The following is a 22,590-nucleotide window of genomic DNA, read 5'->3' as shown; positions in this document are numbered from 1 at the left end:
CTACCATGCCGTACCTCGCTTACTACTTCTCTAGAAAAGTTGAATGTTTCTCAATGGCTATCTTTTGTGGATCTTTCTTACATAACAGCTATTCTATTTCATAACGCCTCACTGGTTTTTTCTGTATATAAGTAAGGTATGTGATTGTACATCAATGTCTTCTTGCACTATGAATTTTGCAGACTTAACAGAACATGAAAAATACCTCTCTGCTGAAGTGTGTTTCTTATTAGGGCCATATTGTTTAGCTCAGATACTTTTGTGGAAATCTAGAATACTGTCATTCAGGTCAGAGGAATGAACCTCGACGCCAGAAATATTAGATGTTGGCCTTTTATGATGTTACCTGCAGAAATTTTAAGGTATTCTGTCTGTGAAAATGTGCAGAAAATGCGTAATCTTTCAGTTTTATTTAGCGGAATAACGGTGTGCCGAACTAAACAGTAGTTTGTTTCAAGAAATGCAAGGAAGTCTCTTGATCAACCAATTTAAAAAAACAAAAACAACCCCACAACCCATCTGTTTGTATTTTCTCTAAAAATTTAAACAGAAAAGCAACTTTCAGTCAACAACAAACCGTATGCAGTATTTTTTTTTAATGGAAAAGCTCTGAAGCATCTTATATATTTATTTTTAAAGTATTTTCCTAGAGATTAAATGAAAATAGGCTTGTTCGTGAATAAGAGTTTAGGAAGTGTGTGGGGATTTATTTCCTGTAGAACAAAAGCACAGGTTTGTATTTTAAAAAAAACTCAGAACAACCGAACTGGCTTGACGGCAAATTCCCAGTGGAGGGGAGGGTGTGACAATAGCGGAAACCAGTCTGCTCGAGAGATGAATTTTTTTAAAACTTCAGTCGACTTCTAAGTCAGAATATGTTGTTAGGCGCTCAATTTCGTATCAATAAATGTCTCAGATCAGCTCTCTTGCTTTTGTCTTGCTTTTGCGTGGTCTCCTCACGAAGATACTTTTAGTTGGTTTTCTGGATTCTTGCTTTGATTTGATATTTTAAAAATAGTGTTTTTAGCAATACACACTCACATCTTGTAACGGTGAAACTGCTGGATGAGTTTCATCAAAACTCTTGCTGTTTAAAGTCGGGGGGCTGTAAGGACCAGGCTTAAGGGTATTTCTCAACTCAGACCTCTCCTTTTCCTCATGATTGGGGGAGGCATTTCTGGGGAGCTGTCATAATGACAGAAGGCTCAGCCCAAAGGCTTACGTTTGATGCCAGGAAGCATGGGAACGGTGGTTTCCAAAGACATTTCCCTTGTCTCCCAGGGTCAATGGAGACTAGGGTTAGAATCATAGAGTTGGAAGGGACCACAAGGGTAATCTAGTTCAATACCCTGCACAATTCAGGAAACCCTCACACCCGCAGTGACCCCTGCTCCATGCCCAGAAGATGGCCCAGATGCCCTCCCTCTCATCATCTGCCTAAGGTCATAGAATCAGCATTGCTGACAGATGGCCATCTAGCCTCTGCTTAAAAACCTCCAGAGAAGGAGAGCTCACCACCTCCTGAAGAAGCCTGTTCCACTGAGGAACCTCTCTAACGGTTAGAAAATTCTTCCTAATGTTTAGACCACTGGTTCCCAACGGGGGGTCCACAGACCCCCAGGGGTCCGCAAGAACTAAATTAAGGTCCACGAAACAAAGTTATAAACCCATAATAAATTAATATTTGCAATTAAAAGTTCTCTATTATAAAAATATATATTCAAATATTATTCTAAGTTTAATATTTAACTAACAGTTATGATTAAAGTTTATTTTCAAATTCTCGGAATTTTTATTTTGAACCTTGGGGTCCCTGCACTGAACAAAAAAGTCCTAGTGGTCCCTGGTCAAAAAAAGGTTGGGAACCACTGGCCTAGACGGAAACTCTTTTGATTTAATTTCAACCCGTTGGTTCTGGTCCGACCTTCTGGAGCAACAGAAAGCAACTCTTCACCATCCTCCATATGACAGCCCTTCAAGTACTTGAAGATGGTTATCACATCCCCTCTCAGTCTTCTCCTCTTCAGGCTAAACATGCCCAGCTCCTTCAACCTTTCTTCATAGGACTTGGTCTCCAGTTGCCAGTTCTCCTCTCTTCTCCAGCAGGAGGCTTTTGGGGCGGAGCTTGGCCAGGGATCATGTGCAGCCATGACGAAGCAATTACGTCCCTTCTGGTTTACACCCGGAAGCGCCGCATCGTGACGGGCCCCTTTACCACTCAACCCCCCCAAATGCTAGCGTTTGGGGAGGTTGAGTGGTAAAGCAGCCTGTCGCAATGTGGCGGTTCCACTAGGGTTGCCAGGTCCCTCTTCGCCACCAGTGGGAGGTTGTTGGGGCGGAGCCTGAGGAGGACAGGGTTTGGGGAGGGGAGGGACTTCAATGCCATAGAGTCCAATTGCCAAAGCGGCCATTTTCTCCATGGGAACTGATCTCTATCGGTTGGAGATCAGTTGTAATATCAGGAGATCTCCAGCTAATACCTGGAGGTTGGCAACCCTAGCTTCCAGGTGTAAACCGGAAGTGACGTAATCACGTTGGCATGCCACGCATGCGTGCGATCCCTGCTCCTGAGCTGGACGATGGATTGGCGGGCAATTGCCTGCGAGTCCAACTAATTTGGCAACCCTAATGGAGACCTTGTGGCTTATGTTGTCATGAATGCTCCCCACCATCCCCAATCAGAAGGGCAAATTTGGGAAGTGGGACAGGATTCTCGTAGCAAGGAGCCCATCCTCTATGTTCCTTACAAAGTGGTCCCAAGTCTCACACGGAATCCGAGTTCAACGGGCTTATGGGGGGAACCCTTTTCCAGGCCTCCCAAATGGATGACTCAACACCATTGTCAGCAGAACTAGAACTTTTCTGCACGCTTGAGTTACTCCTGATTTTCTTGGGGGTTCATCCACAAGCATTGGAATTGGTTTGAGGGGGGGTTCTTCTGCCCATCTGCCCTCTTGCTGCATTTTTACAGTCATGGAGTCAGTCTATGTTCTTCTACTTGTGGCTTAAATAATGAGGATTTTCAAGGGGCATCATTATCTCCTGATCTCTTAGGGATGCCAACTCGAAGTTGGGAAAATTTGATTTGGGGGTGGAACCTGGGGACAGCTGGATTTGGGGAGGGGAGAGACCTCAGCAGAGTTTGTTTTCATAGTGGCCCCCCGCTGAAGCAGCCATTTTTTCCAGGAGATTTCTGTAGCCTGGAGATCAGTTGTAATTCCAGGAAATCTCCAGGCCACACCGGGGAGTTGGTAACCCTATGATCTCTGTGTCCAAGTAAGGGCTGTATGAAATTCTCCAGCTTTGACTGTGGCAAGGCCTCCCCTATGGACAAGAAAAATAACTTTTCTTTTTTTCAGTGTGAAAAGAAAAATGTAAACATGAAGTCTTCATCTGGCCACGCCATTCGACAAGATGACTCACAGTATGGCACCAAGAGGGGTACACATTATTCACAAATCTCTCTTAACCTTTCCAAGCATTTGGAAGTGCCACCAAACTATTAGAACTATGCAAATTTGTGGGGGGAAACATATGTACTATTGTGCTATTACTGTACATTTTCCTTTCTTTTTCTAGTATTTTTGGGGTGTGGTTTGGGGGAGGCGGAGATGTGACCACTTGATAGGGTTGCCAGCTCTGGATTGGGAAATACCTGGAGATTAGGGGGAGGGGGTGGAGCCTGAGGAGGGAAGAATTTAGGGAGAGGGGGGACTTCAAGGGGGTATTATGCCATAGAGTCCACCTTCCAAAGTAGCCATTTTTTCCAGGTGGACTGATCTCTGTTGCCTGGAGATCAATTGTAATCCCAGGATATCTCCAGCTACTACCTGGAGGTTGGCAGCCCTACCAATAGAGGGGGAAGAGCTGGGCCTCTCATGGATATTATTGGTGAATGATGCAGGGACTATAGTATGAGTGGAAAGACATACACGCTGGTGAACATAAGGAATAAATTCCATCACTCCTGGCCATTCAAAACTCCAGCCAGATCAGTGCTGGAAACTGATTTCAGCCATTTGAAAGGAAGCAGAGGTTCTTTGGTTTCCGAAAGATGCAACAGAACAGATATCATGATTTGCACTGTGAACCTAGTCTTGCAAATTTCTAGAACTTCTCTATGAAACAATTTCATATGTTTTCCAACCTCTGGCTAAGAGTCGTAGAAATCGGAAGGTTTTCCAGATGCTGAATCTGGAAAATGCAGGCAAAACACGCAGAAACACGCTGGGAGAGCAAGGCGACCTCTGACGGTTGGGAAAGTCTTGCATAATCAAAACGAGGCACCGGAGCAGTCGGCAGGGGTGACCACGGGAAAACAGCCCTGCATAAACAGCCATAGCTAAAGTTTTCTCCTTTTTCCCTCTGCTTTTTTCCTACGTGCATTATTTAATAAGTTCTGTTTTTGCTGCCAGCTGAACAGCAGGAAACTCCTGGTAAGATTCCAGGCAAAACTGAAAAACTGCCGAGTCCCAGCATTGTTCAGACAGATGCCACTGCCCGGGAGGACGGCATTCAAGAGTGCACCATTCCCATTACCAGGTAACCTCAACGTATAGTTCTGCAGCTCTGGATGGCATGGGCAGTTAGAGAAAATGCTAATAAGCACCGAGATACCATTCCATTCATTTAGCAATCTCAGTTTGAGCAAGATTATTGATGTGATTAGAACATAAGAACATAAGAAAAGCCCTGCTGGATCAGACCAAGGCCCATCAAGTCCAGCAGACTGTCCACACAGTGGCCAACCAGGTGCCTCTAGGAAGCCCCCAAACCAGATGACTGCAGCAGCACCATCCTGCCTGTGTTCCACAGCACCTAATATATTTGACATGCTCCTCTGGTCCTGGAGAGAATAGGTATGCATCATGACTAGTGTCCATTTTAACTAGAAGCCATGAATACCCCTCTCCTCTATTAACATATCCACTCCCCTCTTAAAGCCTTCCAAGTTGGCAGCCATCACCACATCCTGGGGCAGGGAGTTCCACCAGTTAACTATACGTTGCTGAAGAAATGTCAGCTGGGGAAATATAGGCCATGAACGGGGAAATGGGGTTGGAAATTCATTCACTCTTTTTGTGGGGAGGAAAAGAACCTCAAGCCCACTGAAGTCACTAGCTTCGACCTCGGCAACTGGTAGAGGTGGTGGATGGAGATCTCCCACTATTACAACTGATCTCCAGTTGACAGAGATCAGTTCCCCTGGAGAAAATGGCTGCTTTGGCAATTGGACTCTATGGCATTAAAGTCTGAAGTAGTCCTGTATTACTCAATAGCCAATAATAATACAGTCAGAGGTTAGGAGATTAACGATCTGTTTATTGTGGCCAAAATAAATACAGTCGGGTGTGTTTACCTCAAAAGAAGCAGGTAAATTCACACACCAGAACAAAGGGTTGTTAGAACCTTTATAACCTCTGGTCAGGGGTGGTACAACACACGTAACATTGAGCATAGACATACAAAGATCCAATAATGAACACCTTTGGATTAGCATAGGCCTATCAGTGGGGGTTGAGGCGGGCACTTTAGTTGGTTACATGATCTACAACAGGAACCAAAACCTAACATTCCTTAAGCAGTAGGTAATTCTGGGCTGTGTATTGGTGGAAGGCTGTGCCAGACACAGAGGGCCTGATTTACTGACTCATGGCTCCTGGGTGCCACCTTCCCAAAGCCCTCATGTGTGTGCACATGAACACATAGTGTTTCGAATCAGCTCTTAATACTTTAGGCCTAGCATTTCCACAAGAGCAGTCATGCAGACTGAACACAAAAGCATACATTCAGATAATAATAATGATTACAGGCATTTCAAGTCCCTCCCCTCTCCAAACCCCACCCTCCTCAGGCTCCACCCCCAAAATCTCCAGGTATTTCCCAACCTGGAGTGACAACCCTAGCAACTAGATGGAGTAACCATAACGTGACTCAGAATGCAGTCCTTCTTAGAGTATACATGAAGATTTACCACTAGAAGGAAGGGTAAGCAACAGTGGTCCAGTTTATAGCCAACAAGACGGATTGAGACGGATATTGCAAAAATATTTTCCTAAGGAGAGAGAAATAAAGTTGATAACCTCATGTAAAAGATAGTTTTAGGTGGATAGCCATGGTGATCTGCAGTAGGGGAGCAAGATTTGAGTCCAGTAGCACCTAGGGTTGCCAACCTCCAGGTACTAGCTGGAGATCTCCTGCTGTCCCAACCGATCTCCAACCGATAGAGATCAGTTCACCTGGAGAAAATGGCCCCTTTGGCAATTGGACTCTATGGCATTGAAGCCCCTCCCCAAACCCCGCCCTCCTTAGTCTCCACCCCAAAAAACCTCCTGCCAGCGATGAAGAGGGACCTGGCAACCCTATTTATTATTATTAATTTATTTAAAACATTTATCCCACTTCTGGCAGGAATGGCTGCTTTGGACAGTGGACTGCATGGCGTTATACCCTACCCAGGTCCCTCCCCTCCCTAAAACCAACCCTCCCCAGGCTCCACCCTCAACTCTCCGGGTATGTCTGAACCCAGAGTTTGCAATCCTAGTAGCATCTTAAAAACAACAAGATTTCCAGGGTATAAGCCTGGGATCTCCAGCTTTTGTGATACTGCGGGTACCTTCTAACACAGTGTGGTGGGCACAGCTACAAAATGGCTGCCACCCAATGGCTTCTACTAAACCTATGTTTTTAAAAACCTGCACCGACAATCAAATGTCCAATGGCCAATCAGAAAACTTGCTGGGGAGAAGCCCCACCCACCTTCTGAAAACACTGGTTGGGCACCAGGAAAGGTGTTGACAGATGCCGTGGCTCCCATGGGCACCACGCAGAAGATCCCTAGAATGAAAGTTCACGAGTCAAAGCTCCCTCCATCAGGTACATGTTCCTACGAAGGGAGCTTTGACTCATGAAAGCTTATATCTTGGAAATCTTGTTGGTCTTTAAGGTATGCACGAACACACATGAAGCTGCCTTATACTGAATCAGACCCTCGGTCCATCAAAGTCAGTATTGTCTACTCAGACTGGCAGTGGCTCTCCAGGGTCTCAGGCAGGAGTCTTTCACATCACCTACCTGCCTAGTCCCTTTAACTGGAGATGCCGGGGATTGAACTTGGGACCTTCTGCATGCCAAGCAGAGGCTCTACCACTGAGCCACAGCCCCTCCCCAAGGTACTACTGGACTTGAATCTTGATCTCATGCAAAAGGGTTTTCGTACCCATAACTTACTGGAAAATAATTGCTTCTCATTTCAAACAATCTTTTGGTGGCTATTTTGGTTGTCTCATTTGAAGTAGTGGGCAATTCTGATCTGCACAGGGGCTGGTTATTGTGTCTCATAAGTTCTGGTCGCATTATGATCCTTCCTTCTTGATTCAATGTTTAAAGGACACCCCAAATCGCGGCGGCAGCTGATGTCATCGGGGATGTGCGGAGGGAAGCTTACAGGGAGACCATGGACCAGACCTCTGTCTGTGCAGCAGAGAAGAGTGTGGCAAGTAAGATGACCCACTACATGTTCTGGCATGAGGTCAACATAAACACACACATGAAGCTGAATCAGACCCTCGGTCCATCAAAGTCAGTATTGTTTACTCAGACCAGCAGTGGCTCTCCTGGGTCTCAGGCAGGGGTCTTTCACATCAACTTCTTGCCTGGTCCCTTTAACAGGAGATGCTGGGGATTGAACCTGGGACCTTCTGCATGCCAAGCAGAGGCTCTACCACTGAGCCACAGCCCCTTCCCATCTGTTCCCCACTTGAATTCGTGGTTCACCATGCACATGAAGGGGCGGGGGGGCAGGGCATGGCCTCGTCTCACTTCCCGTCGTAGGTTATGGGGCACAAGAATGAAGCCTCTTCAGAGAAGAGAGAAATGGATCACAGCTCTGCTTTGTTTCTCTTCTTTTTTTGGAAAACTGACTGGAATGTTATGTCTCACAGCCCCTCCGTACATGCAAGTGACGATTGAAGATGTTCTGGTTCGATGTGGGGAGATGGCAAAATTCGATGCCATTATTGAAGGGAATCCCCAGCCAACCGTTACTTGGTTCAAGGTAGGTAGAAGAAGAAGAAGAGTTGGTTTTTATACCCCAATTTTTTCTACCTTTAAGGAGTCTCAACCACGCTTACAATTGCCTTCCCTGCCTCTCCCCACAACACACACCTTGTAAGGTATGTGGGGCTGAGAGAGTTCGGAGAGAACTGTGACTAGTCCAAGGTCACCCAGAAGGCTTTCATGTGGAGGAGCAGGGACTCAAACCTGGTTCTCCAGATCAGAGTCCGCCGCTCGTGTGGAGGAGGTCGCCTCGCTCTCCCTGAGGGTTTCCACGTGTTTTGCCCGTGTTTTCCGGATTCTCGCTAAAACAGCATCTGGAAAACACGGGCAAAATGTGCGGGAGAGCGAGGCGACCTCTGACAGTTGCAAAAGGCATGCATAATCAAAATGAAGCACTGGAGCAGTCAGCGAGGTGATCGGGAGGGAAACAGCCCTGTATAAATGGCCTAAATAGTCTTGCTTCAGAGGTTAGCCATGTTGTTCTGCTGTAGAACAGCTGCATTTGAGCACCTTAGAGAGAAGCGCCACCAGACTCGAATGTAAATAGTATTGGTCGGACCTGATCTGCCGCTCACTATGGCTTTTCCTTCTTCCAGGGTATTTCCTTATTGGCAGACAGCGAAAGAGTCCGTCTGTTCAGCGAGGGCACAAGATACTCTTTAATTCTGTACCAGACCAGATCCGAAGATGGCGGCGTCTACACCTGCATGGCTAAAAACACAGGAGGGGAGGTGTTATGCAAAGCAGAATTAGTGGTGCAAGAAGGTAGTATGGATAGTTTCTGCTAGTAGAGTTGCCGACCTCCAGGGGGTGGCTGGAGATCTCCTGGGATTACAACTGATCTCCAGGCATCAGAGATCAATTTACCTGGAGAAAATGGCTGCATTGGAAGATGGACTTTATGGCATTATACCCCATGAAAGTTCCTTCCCAAACCCCACCCTCCTCAGGATCTGCCCCCCAAAGCTCCCGCCGGTGGTAAAGAGGGACCTGGAAACCCTATACACACACACTACACAGATATCTGCTCTTTGAAGCTGCAGGCATAATTCCCCATGTGGAATCGAGCTGAAGGCTACTGAACTAGGGTTACCAAGTGCCTGGTGGTGGGTAAAATCCCACCAATCCACCAGTCACCCGCGCCCACTTCACTTCCGGTTTTACCTGGAAGTGACGCGGACGCTCTAGCAACCTCCACCGAAACTCTATGGAAACCAGAGTGGCAGAGATTGATAGAGCGTCCGCATCACTTCCGGGTAAAACCGGAAGTGATGTGGACGCATTGCGCGGGTTGCGCACTGTCAAAAGTTCACCCTGGAAGTACTTTGAGTATACTAAGTACAATATATAGGGTTGTCAGGTCCCTCTTTGCCACTGGCGGGAGGTTTTTGGGGCAAAGCCTGAGGAGGGTGGGGTTTGGGGAGGGGAGGGACTTCAATGCCATAGAGTCCAATTGCCAAAGTCGCCATTTTCTCCTGGGGAACTGATCTCTATCGGATGGAGATCTCCCGCTATTACAACTGATCTCCAGCTGATAGAGATCAGTTCCCCTGGAGAAAATAGCCGCTTTGGCAATTGGACTCTATGGCATTAAAGTCCCTCCCCAAACCCCGCCATCTTCAGGCTCCACCCCAAAAATCTCCAGGTATTTCTTAACCCAGAACTGGCAACTCTAATGTGGTTCAACCCCCAGTGAGTCCCAAACTGGCTTGCTTTGCCTGGCAAAAAAATATGTGCCTTCCCATCCGTATGGCCTGTGGGTAGGGTTTTCTCTGCTCTTGTCTTGTGTGAGAGCTTCCTTGCCCTTCATCTGGGCCCCTGGGACCTGAGACTCCCTACTTCCTGAGCCTTCCCCCCCTTACAACCTTTCCTCCTGCTTGCACAACTCGACCGGTCACGAGGCCAAATTAAAATTGCATTCCCTTCCAAGAAGCAGCGTTGCGTGTCCAGTTTCTGACTGACAATATCACCATCACTCCACGCAGTTAGAATGTTTGTGGGCATTCCATGATGCAGGTACAGGCAGTGGCTTGGATGGGAACAGGGCATCGTAAGTCAGTTATGCTGATGACGCACAAACGAGAGAGCGCATCCTGTGCCATGAGTGAGGTCCCAGGCTCCGCTGGCATCTCCAGTTAAATAATTCTGGGTAGTTGGACTTGGGACGTCTTGTATCTGAAATCCCGCAGAATTGATGCCAGAACAGGTACTGACAGTACCGGGCTTGGTGAATCAGCGATTTGGATCTAGGTGAAGCAACTCTTTATAGCCATTAGATTACAGACCAGCAACCACAACTGCAGCTAATAAACTACCCAACGGAAGTATCCCATTTGCTCAGGTACGGCGCTCGGAAAAAAATGCAGCGTTGCCCCCACAAATATGCTCCTTGGAAGGGAAGAGGTGTGGAACGCAGTCAGCAAACGAGACCTAGATCATGCAGAAAAGCCAGGCATTTTAATTATTTTTTCAGTTTTTGTTGCTTTGTTCACTTTTCCTTTTTGGTGTTGTCCCGCAGACAAGAAAAGCCAAGAGGCAAAGAAAGAGAGCACAAGAAGAAAGCTCCATTCCTTCTACGAGGTCAAGCAAGAAATAGCAAGGTCAGGGAAGCTTTTCCAGTTCCACAGAAATGATACACTCTGTTTGTGTTGTTGTGTGGTTCAGGGTTGGTTCAAGGGTTTTTTTGTGGCCCCAAGCAAGGTAAATAGTCTTTGAGAGTCAGACCAGCTGGTGCTGGTGCTCGTCCAGGAGGGGGTGCCAGTCTCCTTCCGCACCACTGATGGAGCATTGGTGCCTGGCTTTGCCATCTCAAGTTGCCACTTGGGTAGCTCAGCCAGAGAGCCATCTTTGGTCCTGTTGCTTTGGGGACGGAGAGAAAACGCGGTGTAGTGGTTCGGAGCGACGGACTCTAATCTGGTGAGCTGGGTTTGTTTCCCCACCCCTACACATGAAGCCAGCTGGGTGACCTTGGGCTAGTCACAGTTCTCTCTGAACTGTCTCAGCCTCACCTACCTCACAAGGTGTTTTTTTGTGGGGGAGAGGAAGGGAAGGATATTGTAAGCCGGTTTGAATCTCCTTAAAAGGTAGAGGAAATCGGTATATAAAAACCAGCTCTTCTTAAATAATAGAAAAGAGCAAGAGTCCAGTAGCACCTTAAAGACTAACAAAAATATTTTCTGGCAGGGTATGAGCTTTCGTGAGCCACAGCTCACTTCTTCAGATACCTGAAAAAGTATCTGAAGAAGTGAGCTGTGGCTCACGAAAGCTCATACCCTGCCAGAAAATATTTTTGTTAGTCTTTAAGGTGCTACTGGACTCTTGCTCTTTTCTCCTACTGCAGACAGACTAACACGGCTACCCACTGTGAATTATCTTCTTAAATAAGAAAGACATCTTCTTTCATTATGTACTGGAAACATAAGCAGGGCCGGCATGAGCATCCCCTAGGACGGGCAGCTGCCAGGGCCCAGGGCTTCTAGCAGGGCCCACCTCTGCCATCTCCCTGCCCACAAACCTGCCTTGCCCTCCCGTCAGCTCCCACTACCCCGTCCACTTAGGAGCATTCTGCCGCCCATGTTCTCGACTGCACATACCGGGGAAGGTTGTGCCGTTGCACTATGGTGATGATGCTTATGGCAGCCACAGTGGTAATGCTCCTAATTGTGCATTGTCTGACACCTTTGGGGAACGGGACTGTGGGCAGCTGTGAGCATATGCAGTGGGAGGGCTCATGAATCCCCCCTCCCAAAATACTAGAACTCGAGGGCATGCAATGAAGCTGATGGCCAGTCCATTCAGGAAATACGTCGTTACATAGCGAGTGATTAAAATGTGGAGTTCTCTGCCTGAGGACGTCGTGATGGCCAGAGGCATAGACAGCTTTAAAGAGGGATTGGACAGATTCATGGAGGAGAGGTCTATCAGTGGCTACTAGCCACAGTGGCTAAAGGGAACCTCCACATTCAGAGGCAGTCAACCTCTGAATCCCAGTGCCAGGAGGCAACATCAGGGGAAGGCCTCAGCCTCTATGCCCTGTTGTTGGACCTCCAGAGGAACTGGTTGACCACTGTGTAAGACAGGATGCTGGCCTAGATGGACCACTGGTCTGATCTGGCAGGGCTCTTCTAATGTTCTTATGAAGGCCTCGGCCTCTATGCCCTGATTGTTGGACCTCCAGAGGAACTGGTTGACCACTGTGTGAGACAGGATGATGGACTAGATGGACCCTCACTAGTCTGATCCAGCAGGGCTCTTCTTATGTTCTAATAAAGGCCTTGGCCTCAATGCCCTCTTCTCTGCCCTGTGTTGTTGGACCTCCAGAGGAACTGGTTGGCCACTGTGTGAGACAGGATGATGGACTAGAGGGACCCTCACTAGTCTGATCCAGCAGGCCTCTTCTTATGTTTAATAAAGACCTTGAGCCCTACGCCCTGTTGTTGGCCCTTCAGAGGAACTGGTTGGCCACTGTGTGAGACTCGATGCTGGACTAGATGGACCAACATCACTCTTCTTATGTTCTTATGAGTAGGTGGAGGAAGGGTATGTAGGTGTATGTGTGGGAAGAATGCTGTAAGTTGGAGGCTGGTGGTGGGCAGACGAAAGAAGGGGCTCTGAGCAGTTTCTACCTAGGACCCCGCCAAACCTGGAACCAACCCTGGACTTGAGTCTTCCCCTTAAAGCCTTGGTTTTTAAATCTTTACAGGGGTTCCTTTGGCTTCCTCAAGAGGGTTGTCCATAAGGACAACCGAATGCTCTGTGCAGCCAAATTCATTCCACTGCGCAGCAAAACAAGGGATCAGGCCTATCGCGAGAGGGACGTTCTAGCCACGCTGTCCCATGACAGGATCACTCGGCTGCTGGACGAATTCGAGACGCGGAAGACCTTGATCCTTATTTTGGAGCTGTATCCTTTGTTGTTGAAAATCCAGGGGTGGGATGTGTGTTAGTTGTTTCTGCAGAAGTGTGCTGGGGAGGGCGATTTAGCAATGGCAAGCAACATATCCGAAACAATGCAATTAAAGTCGGGGTGCCAGCATCTGACACTAGAGTGGTACCCCACCCTCATCTGCACCTATTCAGACATTATTAAGCAACATCTCCCTGGGTTGCCAAAATATCTTGGGCCGCCAACAGCTTCAGCTTCCATTCTCCTTTCTTAAAAGGGTACTCTTAATTGTTCGTTTGACTCACAGGATTCTTCTGAGGTTGGATAATTACGGTAGTCCACAATTTATCCGTTGCTTTATACTGTCTCAAAACACTCCATGTTCCTTAATACGTGAGATGCTCCAATGAAGAGCTTTTGGACAGGTTGTTCAGGAAGAACGTGGTAACGGAAACGGAGGTGATTTTTGTTTCTTATATATCTTTTGGGCATGGCTTTGGCTAGGGTTACCAACCTCCAGGTGAGCCCTGGAGATCTCCCAGAATTACAGTTCATCTCCAGACTATGCAGATCAATTCCCCTGGAGAAAATGGCTGTTTTGGAGAGTGGACTCTCTGGCCTTGTACCCCACTGAGGTCCAAACCCTGTCCTCTCCATGCTACAGCCCCAAATCTCCAGGAATGTGCCAACCTAGTGTTGGTGTCCCTTAGTGTTGCCACAGATGGAGTAGAGCTTGAGTCCAGAATACCTTTGAAATCAGAATGGCATTTTTTCATTCTGAAACCTAGAAACATAGAGCTGGAAGATCCCTAAAGGGTCATCTAGTCCAACCTCCTGCACAACACAGGAAATTCACAGCTACCCCCCCCACTCCCCCAGTGATACTTGCTCTATGCCCTCAGGAATGCAAAAACCTCTCCAAATCCCCTATTAAATTCCCCATTAAACTTTTTGTTTGGTTATTTTTTCACTTATAGGTCAAGCTATATATTAAACAACTTTTAGAAGGGATTGCCTATATCCATGAAAATGAAATACTTCACTTGGACATTAAGGTAACCTTTGAACAGGAGATGCACAGTGAGTTGTAGGAATTGTTTAATAAATTGCAGGAAGTCTTTCTTGGAGACACATTCGGGTATCAGTTTTAGTAACTTCTGTGGGGATACACTGCTTTAAAGGACATTTTGGGAAGCATGTGACAAAGTTTTGGTTTGGGTGAAAAAAATCGGCATAAACCCTATCTGGTGATGGGTGGAAAGAAAGAAGTTGACAAAGACCTAGGCCTCAAGGACCTCAGTTTGGAGCAATGGTCTCCATAGTCTAACTCCCCATGTTCTGAGGGTTCAGTAAACGCTTCAGATCTTCTGGAAGATATTTCTCCTAGGCCTGAGAGAGATTTCACACCGGGTCCTTTTCATGTATAAGGACATAGGCTCCTATCCTGTTGACTGAGTGTGCCATAACTTCTTGAGGTGGCTCAGAGATTGTGGAGGCCTACTGACTCCATGCTGCAAGTCCCAAGTTCAATTTCTAGCATCTCCAGATTTTCAAAAAGGTCCAGTTAGTAGATGATGTGAAAAGACTGCCAGTCTCTGGGAGGGGCTTTGGCTCAGTGGACGAGCCTCTCCTTGGCATGCAGAAGGTCCCAGGTTCAATCCCCGGCATCTCCTCTTAAAAGGAACAGGCAGTAGGTGATATGAAAGACACCTGCCTGAGGCCCTGGACAGCTGCTGCCAGTCAGAGTAGACAATACTGAGTTTGATGGACCAATGGTCTGATTCAGTAGAAGGTAGCTTCATGTGTCCATGTGATGAATATTCCCGACTACTGGACAGGGTCGCAGGCCTCTCCGCATACAGCTTAACAGAAATAAACTGCAGGGGATAGATAACCTTGCTGCCTCAAATAGTGGTAAACTTTAAGAACATAAGAACGTAAGAAAGGCCCTGCTGGATCAGACCAAGGCCCATCAAGTCCAGCAGTCTGTTCACACAGTGGCCAACCAGGTGCCTCTAGGAAGCCCCCAAACAAGACGAATGCAGCAGCACTATCCTGCCTGTGCTCCACCGCACCCAAAATAATAGGCATGCTCCTCTGATACTAGAGAGAATAGGTATGCAGCATGACTAGTATCCATTCTAACTAATAGCCATGAATACCCCTTTCCTCCATGAATATGTCCACTTTCCTCTTAAAGCCCTCCAAGCTGGCAGCCATCACCACATCCTGGGGCATTTAACTATGCGTTGTGTGAAAAAATATTTCCTTTTATCTGTTTTGAATCTTTCGCTCTCCAGCTTTAGCAGATGACCCCGTGTTCTAGTATTATGGGAGAGGGAGAAAAACTTCTCCCTGTCCACTCTCTCCAAACCATGCATAATTTTATAGACCTCTATCATGTCTCCCCTTAGCCACCTTCTTTCCAAGCTAAACAGCCCTAAGCGTCCTAACCGCTCCCCATAGGACAGTTGCTCTAGTCCCCTAATCATTTTGGTTGCTCTTTTCTGCACCTTCTCAAGCTCTGTAATATCCTTTTTTAGGTGTGGTGACCAGAAGTGTACACAGTATTCCAAGTGTGGTCTCACCATAGATTTGTACAAGGGCAGTATGATATCAGCAGTTTTATTCTCTATTCCTCATCTAATTATGGCCAGCATGGAATTTGCCTTTTTTACAGCAGCCGCACACTGGGTTGACATCTTCATTGAGCTATCCACTACCACATGTACATCCCCCACTTTTTTCCTGTTTCCACAGCCCTCCAACATCTTGATGGTCTATGACGACAAGGACGACATTAAGATCTGCGATTTTGGGTTTGCTCAAAAGATAAATCCGGCCGAGCCTCAGTACAGTAAATATGGGTCTCCAGAGTTTGTCTCCCCAGAAATTCTCTCTCAGTCACCGGTGTCAATGGCATCTGATATCTGGTAAAATATATACATATATGTATGTTAATACTAAATGCAGAATACATTTAGAGTTCCAAGCCAATGTAGGATGTGTTCTTATTAATCGTTTAATTTAGACCCCATCCGCTGCTTTATATATGAATTGGACAGACAGATGAATGAGCTTAAATGGCTGTCCACTTCATACCTAGCTTGGCCTCAATGAGAGACATTAATCTGTGATACCAGATTGGCTTATTTGTCTGTAACTCGTCCTGTTTCACCTGCACTTTTATGAGGGTATATTACACAGAGCCCCGTGGCGCAGAGTGGTAAGCTGCAGTACTGCAGTCTAAGCTCTGCTCACGACCTGAGTTCAGTCCCAACAGAAGTTGGTTTCAGGTAGCCGGCTCAAGGTTGACTCATCTTTCCATCCTTCCGAGGTCGGTAAAATGAGTACCCAGCTTGCTGGGGGTAAAGGGAAGATGACTGGGAAAGGCAAACCACCCCGTAAACAAAGTCTGCCTAGTAAACGTCGGGATGTGACATCACCCCATGGGTCAGGAATGACCTGGTGCTTGCACAGGGGACCTTTACCTTTACCTTTATTACACAGAGCAGGATTGCTTGTGAGTACTGATGGCTACTGGACATGATAAGTTGACCTCAAGGAATTGTATCTTGTAGGCATAGTAGTCTGAAGTGCTTGGACACATACGTCCAAGTTATCTCTTCAAGCTTTGGGTCAGGCCTTCTTAGCATATGTAATAAATACCCAGTAGTCTATTTTTGTTTTTATTATCTTAGACTTCTGAGTCAGCAGAACCAGGCTCAGGCGAGTTACAATATCAAAATAGTATACAACCCAACTGACTGACCACTCATTGGCTTTAGAGTTTTGTGTGATCTTGGAAATAAGTATTCTGAAGAAAACTACATTCATATTGTCCGATCACTGTCCCCTTGAGGACCAAAAAATCTTTCTACCTGGATGGACTAACAAAAACCTGGTCTGATAGCCTTGTTTGGTACTGAGCCAGTAATTTCAGAATTGAAGAAATGGCAGTCACCCCTGAGAGTGTTGTTTCTAGATGCTTATCAAGAGAGTTCTAGTGATATTTAAGCATAGGGGTCCCCAAACATGGTGCCCAGCGGTGCCATGGCCCCCCCCCCGAAACCTTTATTGGTGCCCACCAAGTGTTTTCAAAAAGTAGGTGGGGCCAGGTGGAGCTTTTGCCCAGCAAAGCTTCTGATTGGTCGTTAGAGGTTTGATTGGCTGTGCAGATTTTGAAAAGCATTGCTTTGGCAGCAGCTTCCACCCCAGTCACTGTGTGACTGAAAATAAGCTGTGCGCCCAACACAGTGTGTCAGAATTTCAAAGGTGCCTGCCGGCTCAAAAAGGTTGGGAACCCCTGCTTTAGGGCCTTTGTTGGCATCAAGTTGAACATTAAATTGATCTATGCAGGTTAGGGTTGCTAACCTCTAGGTAGTAGCTGGAGATCTCCCACTATTACAACTGCTCTCCAGCTGATAGAGATCAGTTTCCCTGAAGAAAATGGCCACTTTGGCAATTGGATTCTATGGCATTGAAGTCCCGCCCCTCCCCAAACCCCGCCCTCCTCAGGCTCCATCCCCAAAACCTCCTGCTGGTAGCAAAGAGGGACCTGGGAACCCTCATGCAGGTTCAACTATGTGGATATTTAGAAGGCTACTTTCTTATGAGAGGTGAAATTGTCTATAGATTCCATGTGGACTAACATCACTTTTGACCTTTCTCTTTTTCTGCAGGCCTGTTGGAGTTATTAGCTATTTAAGGTAAGCAGATGATGGCAAAGACCATCTTCATTGTGACCTGACCAAAGGTACTTCTAGATAAGTTCTGAAAATGTTTCCCTATGTGCGTGGGTTAAGTGTTGGCAGCTCGCTTCCGACGTATGGGGGCCCATGAGTTATGGTGACTCCAAAACATCCTCTCCTTAACAGCCTTGCTCTGGTTTTGCAAGCTGAAGGCAAAACACATGCAGAACTGGAAAAAAACCCCAAGGAAACAGGAAGTTAGATGCGAGGAAACTGAGAATGCTTAAAAGCCCCTAGTGTGTAACAAAGGGGAAGAATGTTCATCTTGCAGGTTGCAATCCACATACGAAGATTGTCTTGTGTGTGTGTGTGTGTGTGTGTGTGTGTGTGTGTGTGTAAACAGAACCCTGCATCCAGCCTTCAGGCCTGAGAACCTATTAAGTCTGGATAGACTGGCTCTTTTACACTGCATACCCTTCCATCAACTTTCTTTGGTTGGGCAGTAAAGTCCAGGTTTGGTTTTTTCACACTCTAATATTTGATCAGCACCAACCATGTCTGGCTGTGAGAGATCCTTGTGGACAGCAATAGATCTGTTGACCCTGATGTTTCTCTATGTTGATAACAAGACTCAGGAGCAAAGTTTTTAAAAAAATTATTTACCTTTTTCTAAACTATTAGCTTGACCTGCAAATCTCCATTTGCCGGAGAAAATGACCGAGCAACCCTGCGGAATATTCAGAATGGGACAATCTCATGGGACATTCCCGATTTTGTTTGTTTGAGTGACGATGGAAAGGATTTTATCAGAAGGACACTGCAGCAGTCGGCAGAGTGAGTCCACGGTTTGTCGTTTTCCAGGGATACCATGCAAGCTGCATTTATCAGGGGGCAAGGAGAATGCAGCCATCTCTTGGACTCTTAAACTGACACTCACAAGTACCTGCAAAAATATACTTGCAGCCAAACACTAAAAACATAAGAACAGTTCTGCTGGATCAGACCCAGGCCCATCAAGTCCAGCAGTCTGCTCACACAGTGGCCAACCATGTGCCTCTAGAAAGCCCCCAAACAAGACAACTGCAGCAGCATTGTCCTGCCTGTGTTCCAAAGCACCTAATATAATAGGCATGCTCCTCTGATCCTGGAGAGAATAGTATCCATTTTAACTAGTAGCCATGGATAGCCCCCTCCTCCATGAACTTGTTCACTCCCCTCCTTTAGCCTTCCAAGTCGGCAGTCATCACCACATCCTGGGGCAGGGAGTTCTTCAGTTTAACTACTTCAGCATGATGGAGTGTCTACTGTACAGTGGGGGAAAGTGCCTCCAAGTTGCAGCCATCATATAGTGATCCCATAGGGTTTTCAAGGCAAGAGATATGAACAGACATGGTTAGCCATTGCCTGCCTCTGTAGCAACCCTGGACTTCCTTGGTGGTCTCCCATCCAAGTACTAACCGGGGCTGACCTTCCTGAGCTTCTGAGATCTGATGAGATCAAGCTAGCCATGGCCTGCCTCTGTAGCAACCCTGGACTTCCTTGGTGGTCTCCCCCATCCAAGTACTAACCGGGACTGACCCTGCTTAGCTTCTGAGATCTGATGAGATCAAGCTAGCCATGGCCTGCCTATGTGTAGCAGCCCTGGACTTCCTTGATGGTCTCCCATCCAAGTACTAACCGGGGCTGACCTTGCTGAGCTTCTGAGATCTGGTGAGATCAGGCTTGTCAGGGCTGAACAGGCTGCTAATAATTAAGTGTCGTCAAGTCACAACTAACTCATGGAGACCCCTATGGGGTTTTCAAGGCAAAAGATCAGCAGAGGTGGTTTGCCATTGCCTTCTCTGTGTAGCAACCCTGGACTTCATTGGAGGTCTCCCATCCAAGAACTAACCAGGGACCACCCTGCTTAGCTTCTGAGACATGACGAGATCGGGCTAGCCATGGCCTGCCTATTATTAAAACAATTCACTCAAACATGAGGGGAATTTTCCAGTGTGGTGATATCTTCATCTAAACCATGCTGGAATAGAAATGTATACCATGAATTAACAAGCTATGGCATGTTTGTCGGTGTTTGCAGGACAAGACCCAGTGCCAGGGAATGCCTCTCCCACGGATGGTTTGTGGTAAGTTTTGTAAGGAGGTTCTTGGTGTAGGACAGAGAGAGGGAGGGTCCACAGTTGAAGACTCTAGCAGTTAGATCTTTTAATAAAAGGAGGACCTACAAGGACTTATGGGAATGGGAAATTCTGCTCCTTCACTGCTGAATCTTGTATTCCTTCCTGTTGCCCTGTTTGCTTGAGAATCTTCTGTATGCTTTCATCCCCCCTACTGATCACACACTCTCCCAACATTTTGTCTCCCGTCTCCTCACCCAACCACCTACCCTGTCCCCTCCTCATTCCACCAGCCCTTTTCTCCCCTCGTTGGCCACTACCACTATACAGTCTGATGAAAGTCCGTGTGTTGAGAGCCAGCGTGGTGTAGTGGTGAAGAGCTGTGTTTTGGAGCAGTGGACTCTGATCTGGAGTGCCTAAAGACCTTAAGATCTATATTTTTTTACAGTAATCGTATTCTCATTCTTACTTTTTTCCTCGCCTTTACAGAATCAACCCCCACTTGAGGAAGTTCGTTTTATCGATACAAAGCAGCTCAAATTCTTTGTGTCTCGAAGCAAGTGGCAGGTCAGTGGGCATCCGTCCAGCCAACTCACTTTTCCCAAGTGTGCATTTTAGAAGGTGGAGGTTGCCAGATCCCTCTTCCAAAGAATTCCAAAGGTGCCCACAGGCTTTAGGGACCCCTGCAGTCTGTTTTGTTATTGGGTTACAACCAGGACCCATGCACAAACGGAGGATAATTTTGATTTATCATTCATTCTCGGGTAGGAAAGGGTGACCTTGGTTATCTGTCAGTGTAATTTTGCCCTATTAGCATACCTTCAGTGGTCCTCTGTCATTCGTCACAGGAATTTGAAAGAGGAATTTCCATTGCTCAAGATAATGATGAAAGAAACGAGGGCAGGCTTAGAGCAACGATTAAATAACTAAGCTATGAATCAGGACATCCTGCATTTGAACCTTGCCTGGCCCTAAACTCATGAGCTGGCCTAAGGCAAACCATTCTTTTAGCCCCAGCCCCCTGATATCTGCAGTAAGGGATAAAATACACTGACCTACCTTATGGGGATGTTGTAAGAAATACTATAATATAACCTCCGCAAAGCACTTAAGCCACTTGAAAGCGCCATACAAATGCTAAGAGTAGTAGTTGTTTTTATAACTTCTCTCAAAAGGGGAGTTTCATACTTTACAGAGTAGCAAACCCAGTTTTTTTTATACAGAATGCATCTCCAAATGTCTGTCTTCCTTGATCATGCATTACATTTATAGAAATACGCTTTAAAAATCTTAGGTGTGCACTTTAAAAAAACCATAATTTCAAAGGGCTGATTTAGGATGACAGCTATCAGTCTGTTTCCTGATGGCCACTGATTCGCTGTGCAGTTTCCTTATTTGCGAAGAAGTGAGCAAAAAATAACTAGAAGTTTAGGGGTAATGTGCACAGATTAAAAATGCTGTTTCCAACAGCAGAGCATCTTTTCAGGGCTTCTAGCAGCAGCAGCAGCTTTTTTTAAAAAAGTGATCTGTTTTCCCCTATCATTCGTTTTAACATATCTCTCCTGTATTTTCTTCATTGCCTAGCGTTCTCTTATGAGCTATAAATCTGTACTGGTAATGAGACCCATCCCAGACATCCTGGAGAAATCTCAGGAAAACACATCCCTTGGCGTCTCTCGACACCTGGTAGAAGACAGCAGTTCGACTAGCAGCAGCGGATCGTCTTCAGACAACGAAATTTCAGCCCCCCTGGGGAGAAGACACTTTGGTCCTGTGCCGGAACTTCACCTGTCGGTGCTGGACGGGTCAACTTACTCAGGACTCCCACAATACACAGCAGAAGCAAAATATCCCGAAACTTTGCTGCCGGCCCTGAAGCCCTCAGAACGCAAACTTGCTTCATCAAAGGGGAGATTGGGTGAAAGCGAAGAACCAATTGCCAGGGCCTTTGTTCAGGAGGTGGAGGGAGTTGGTCCAGAGCGAACACAAAGGGGCCATCCTTTGGAAAGGGGTACCAAGAGAGCTTTGCAGCCGGAGACAGGCACCACGGAAATTTTTCCCCCACAGGAAAAAGATAGTTTGCTGCTCCCTGAAGAAGGTAAAATGGAAAAAGCTGAAGTAGGAAGGTCCCCCGGTTGCGTTCCCAGACACAGTGTCATTAAAAGCACATTCTACAGCCATCCGTTAGAGAGTCTCGCAAATGTACCTTCTTCGCCGGGCAAAGAGCACCGGAAACATCTAGAAAGAGCCAAGAGAACCTATAGGAAAGCAGGATACTCTAAGGGGGCTTTGAGCGGTCTGCGGGAACCCCTTCTGGAACAGTTTGAATTTGGGGAGGAAGGAGGAAGGCTGTCTGGCGACGAGGACATCGGAAGATGGAGAGAAGGGGGCCCCTTGACCAAATCCGCTTCCTTCGACACCGCCCAGAAATCGCCGCGGGTTACTTTTGAAGTTTCCAGCAGAAGCCGTTCTCTGGATGATTATAGGATACGCAAGGCAAGCTTTGCGGAGGAGCCATATATTGAAGAGGAAGAATCCGACCTGATTCCCCAGGGCAGCCCCACAGAAGCAGCCCATCAGCGTCACGTTTCTGAAGATGGCTCTGAAAAGACGTCCGCAAAGGAAGTCTCAAAAATGTCGACACCGGTTTCTTCACAGGGGCAACCAGTCTTGTTAGCACAGCAGGGCGACAGGCCAGGCTCCTCCATGGCCGCGCGGCGACAAAAACCGGTTTTGATTGCAACGCAGCAACCTGGAATAGAGGAAAGCTTACTTGAGAAACCAAAGCCCCCTCTGTCTAGTAAGATGGGAACAGCTGTTCTAGGGGGAGAAGGCATTA

At 46.8% G+C, this 22,590-nt stretch overlaps 1 protein-coding gene across 1 annotated transcript in view; it reads left to right on the top strand.

Moving 5' to 3' along the window:
- OBSCN (obscurin, cytoskeletal calmodulin and titin-interacting RhoGEF) overlaps positions 1 to 22,590 on the top strand; it is a 224,709-nt gene that overhangs the window by 167,524 nt on the left and 34,595 nt on the right. The window contains exons 89-103 of the mRNA XM_056857144.1: positions 3,360 to 3,441; positions 4,416 to 4,542; positions 7,390 to 7,499; positions 7,944 to 8,056; positions 8,655 to 8,823; positions 10,577 to 10,658; positions 12,761 to 12,961; positions 13,342 to 13,402; positions 13,921 to 13,998; positions 15,704 to 15,876; positions 17,626 to 17,652; positions 18,316 to 18,468; positions 19,715 to 19,760; positions 20,241 to 20,318; positions 21,336 to 22,551. Of these exons, the coding sequence (XP_056713122.1) occupies positions 3,360 to 3,441; positions 4,416 to 4,542; positions 7,390 to 7,499; positions 7,944 to 8,056; positions 8,655 to 8,823; positions 10,577 to 10,658; positions 12,761 to 12,961; positions 13,342 to 13,402; positions 13,921 to 13,998; positions 15,704 to 15,876; positions 17,626 to 17,652; positions 18,316 to 18,468; positions 19,715 to 19,760; positions 20,241 to 20,318; positions 21,336 to 22,551 (2,716 nt within the window). The remainder of the gene's footprint in view (positions 1 to 3,359; positions 3,442 to 4,415; positions 4,543 to 7,389; positions 7,500 to 7,943; positions 8,057 to 8,654; positions 8,824 to 10,576; positions 10,659 to 12,760; positions 12,962 to 13,341; positions 13,403 to 13,920; positions 13,999 to 15,703; positions 15,877 to 17,625; positions 17,653 to 18,315; positions 18,469 to 19,714; positions 19,761 to 20,240; positions 20,319 to 21,335; positions 22,552 to 22,590) is intronic.

Source organism: Euleptes europaea, chromosome 11 (genome assembly GCF_029931775.1).
Source record: "Euleptes europaea isolate rEulEur1 chromosome 11, rEulEur1.hap1, whole genome shotgun sequence".
NCBI classification, from domain to species: Eukaryota; Metazoa; Chordata; class Lepidosauria; order Squamata; family Sphaerodactylidae; genus Euleptes; species Euleptes europaea.
The sequence above is the reverse complement of the archived record's forward strand: the minus strand, read 5'-3'. Positions and strand labels throughout refer to the sequence as shown.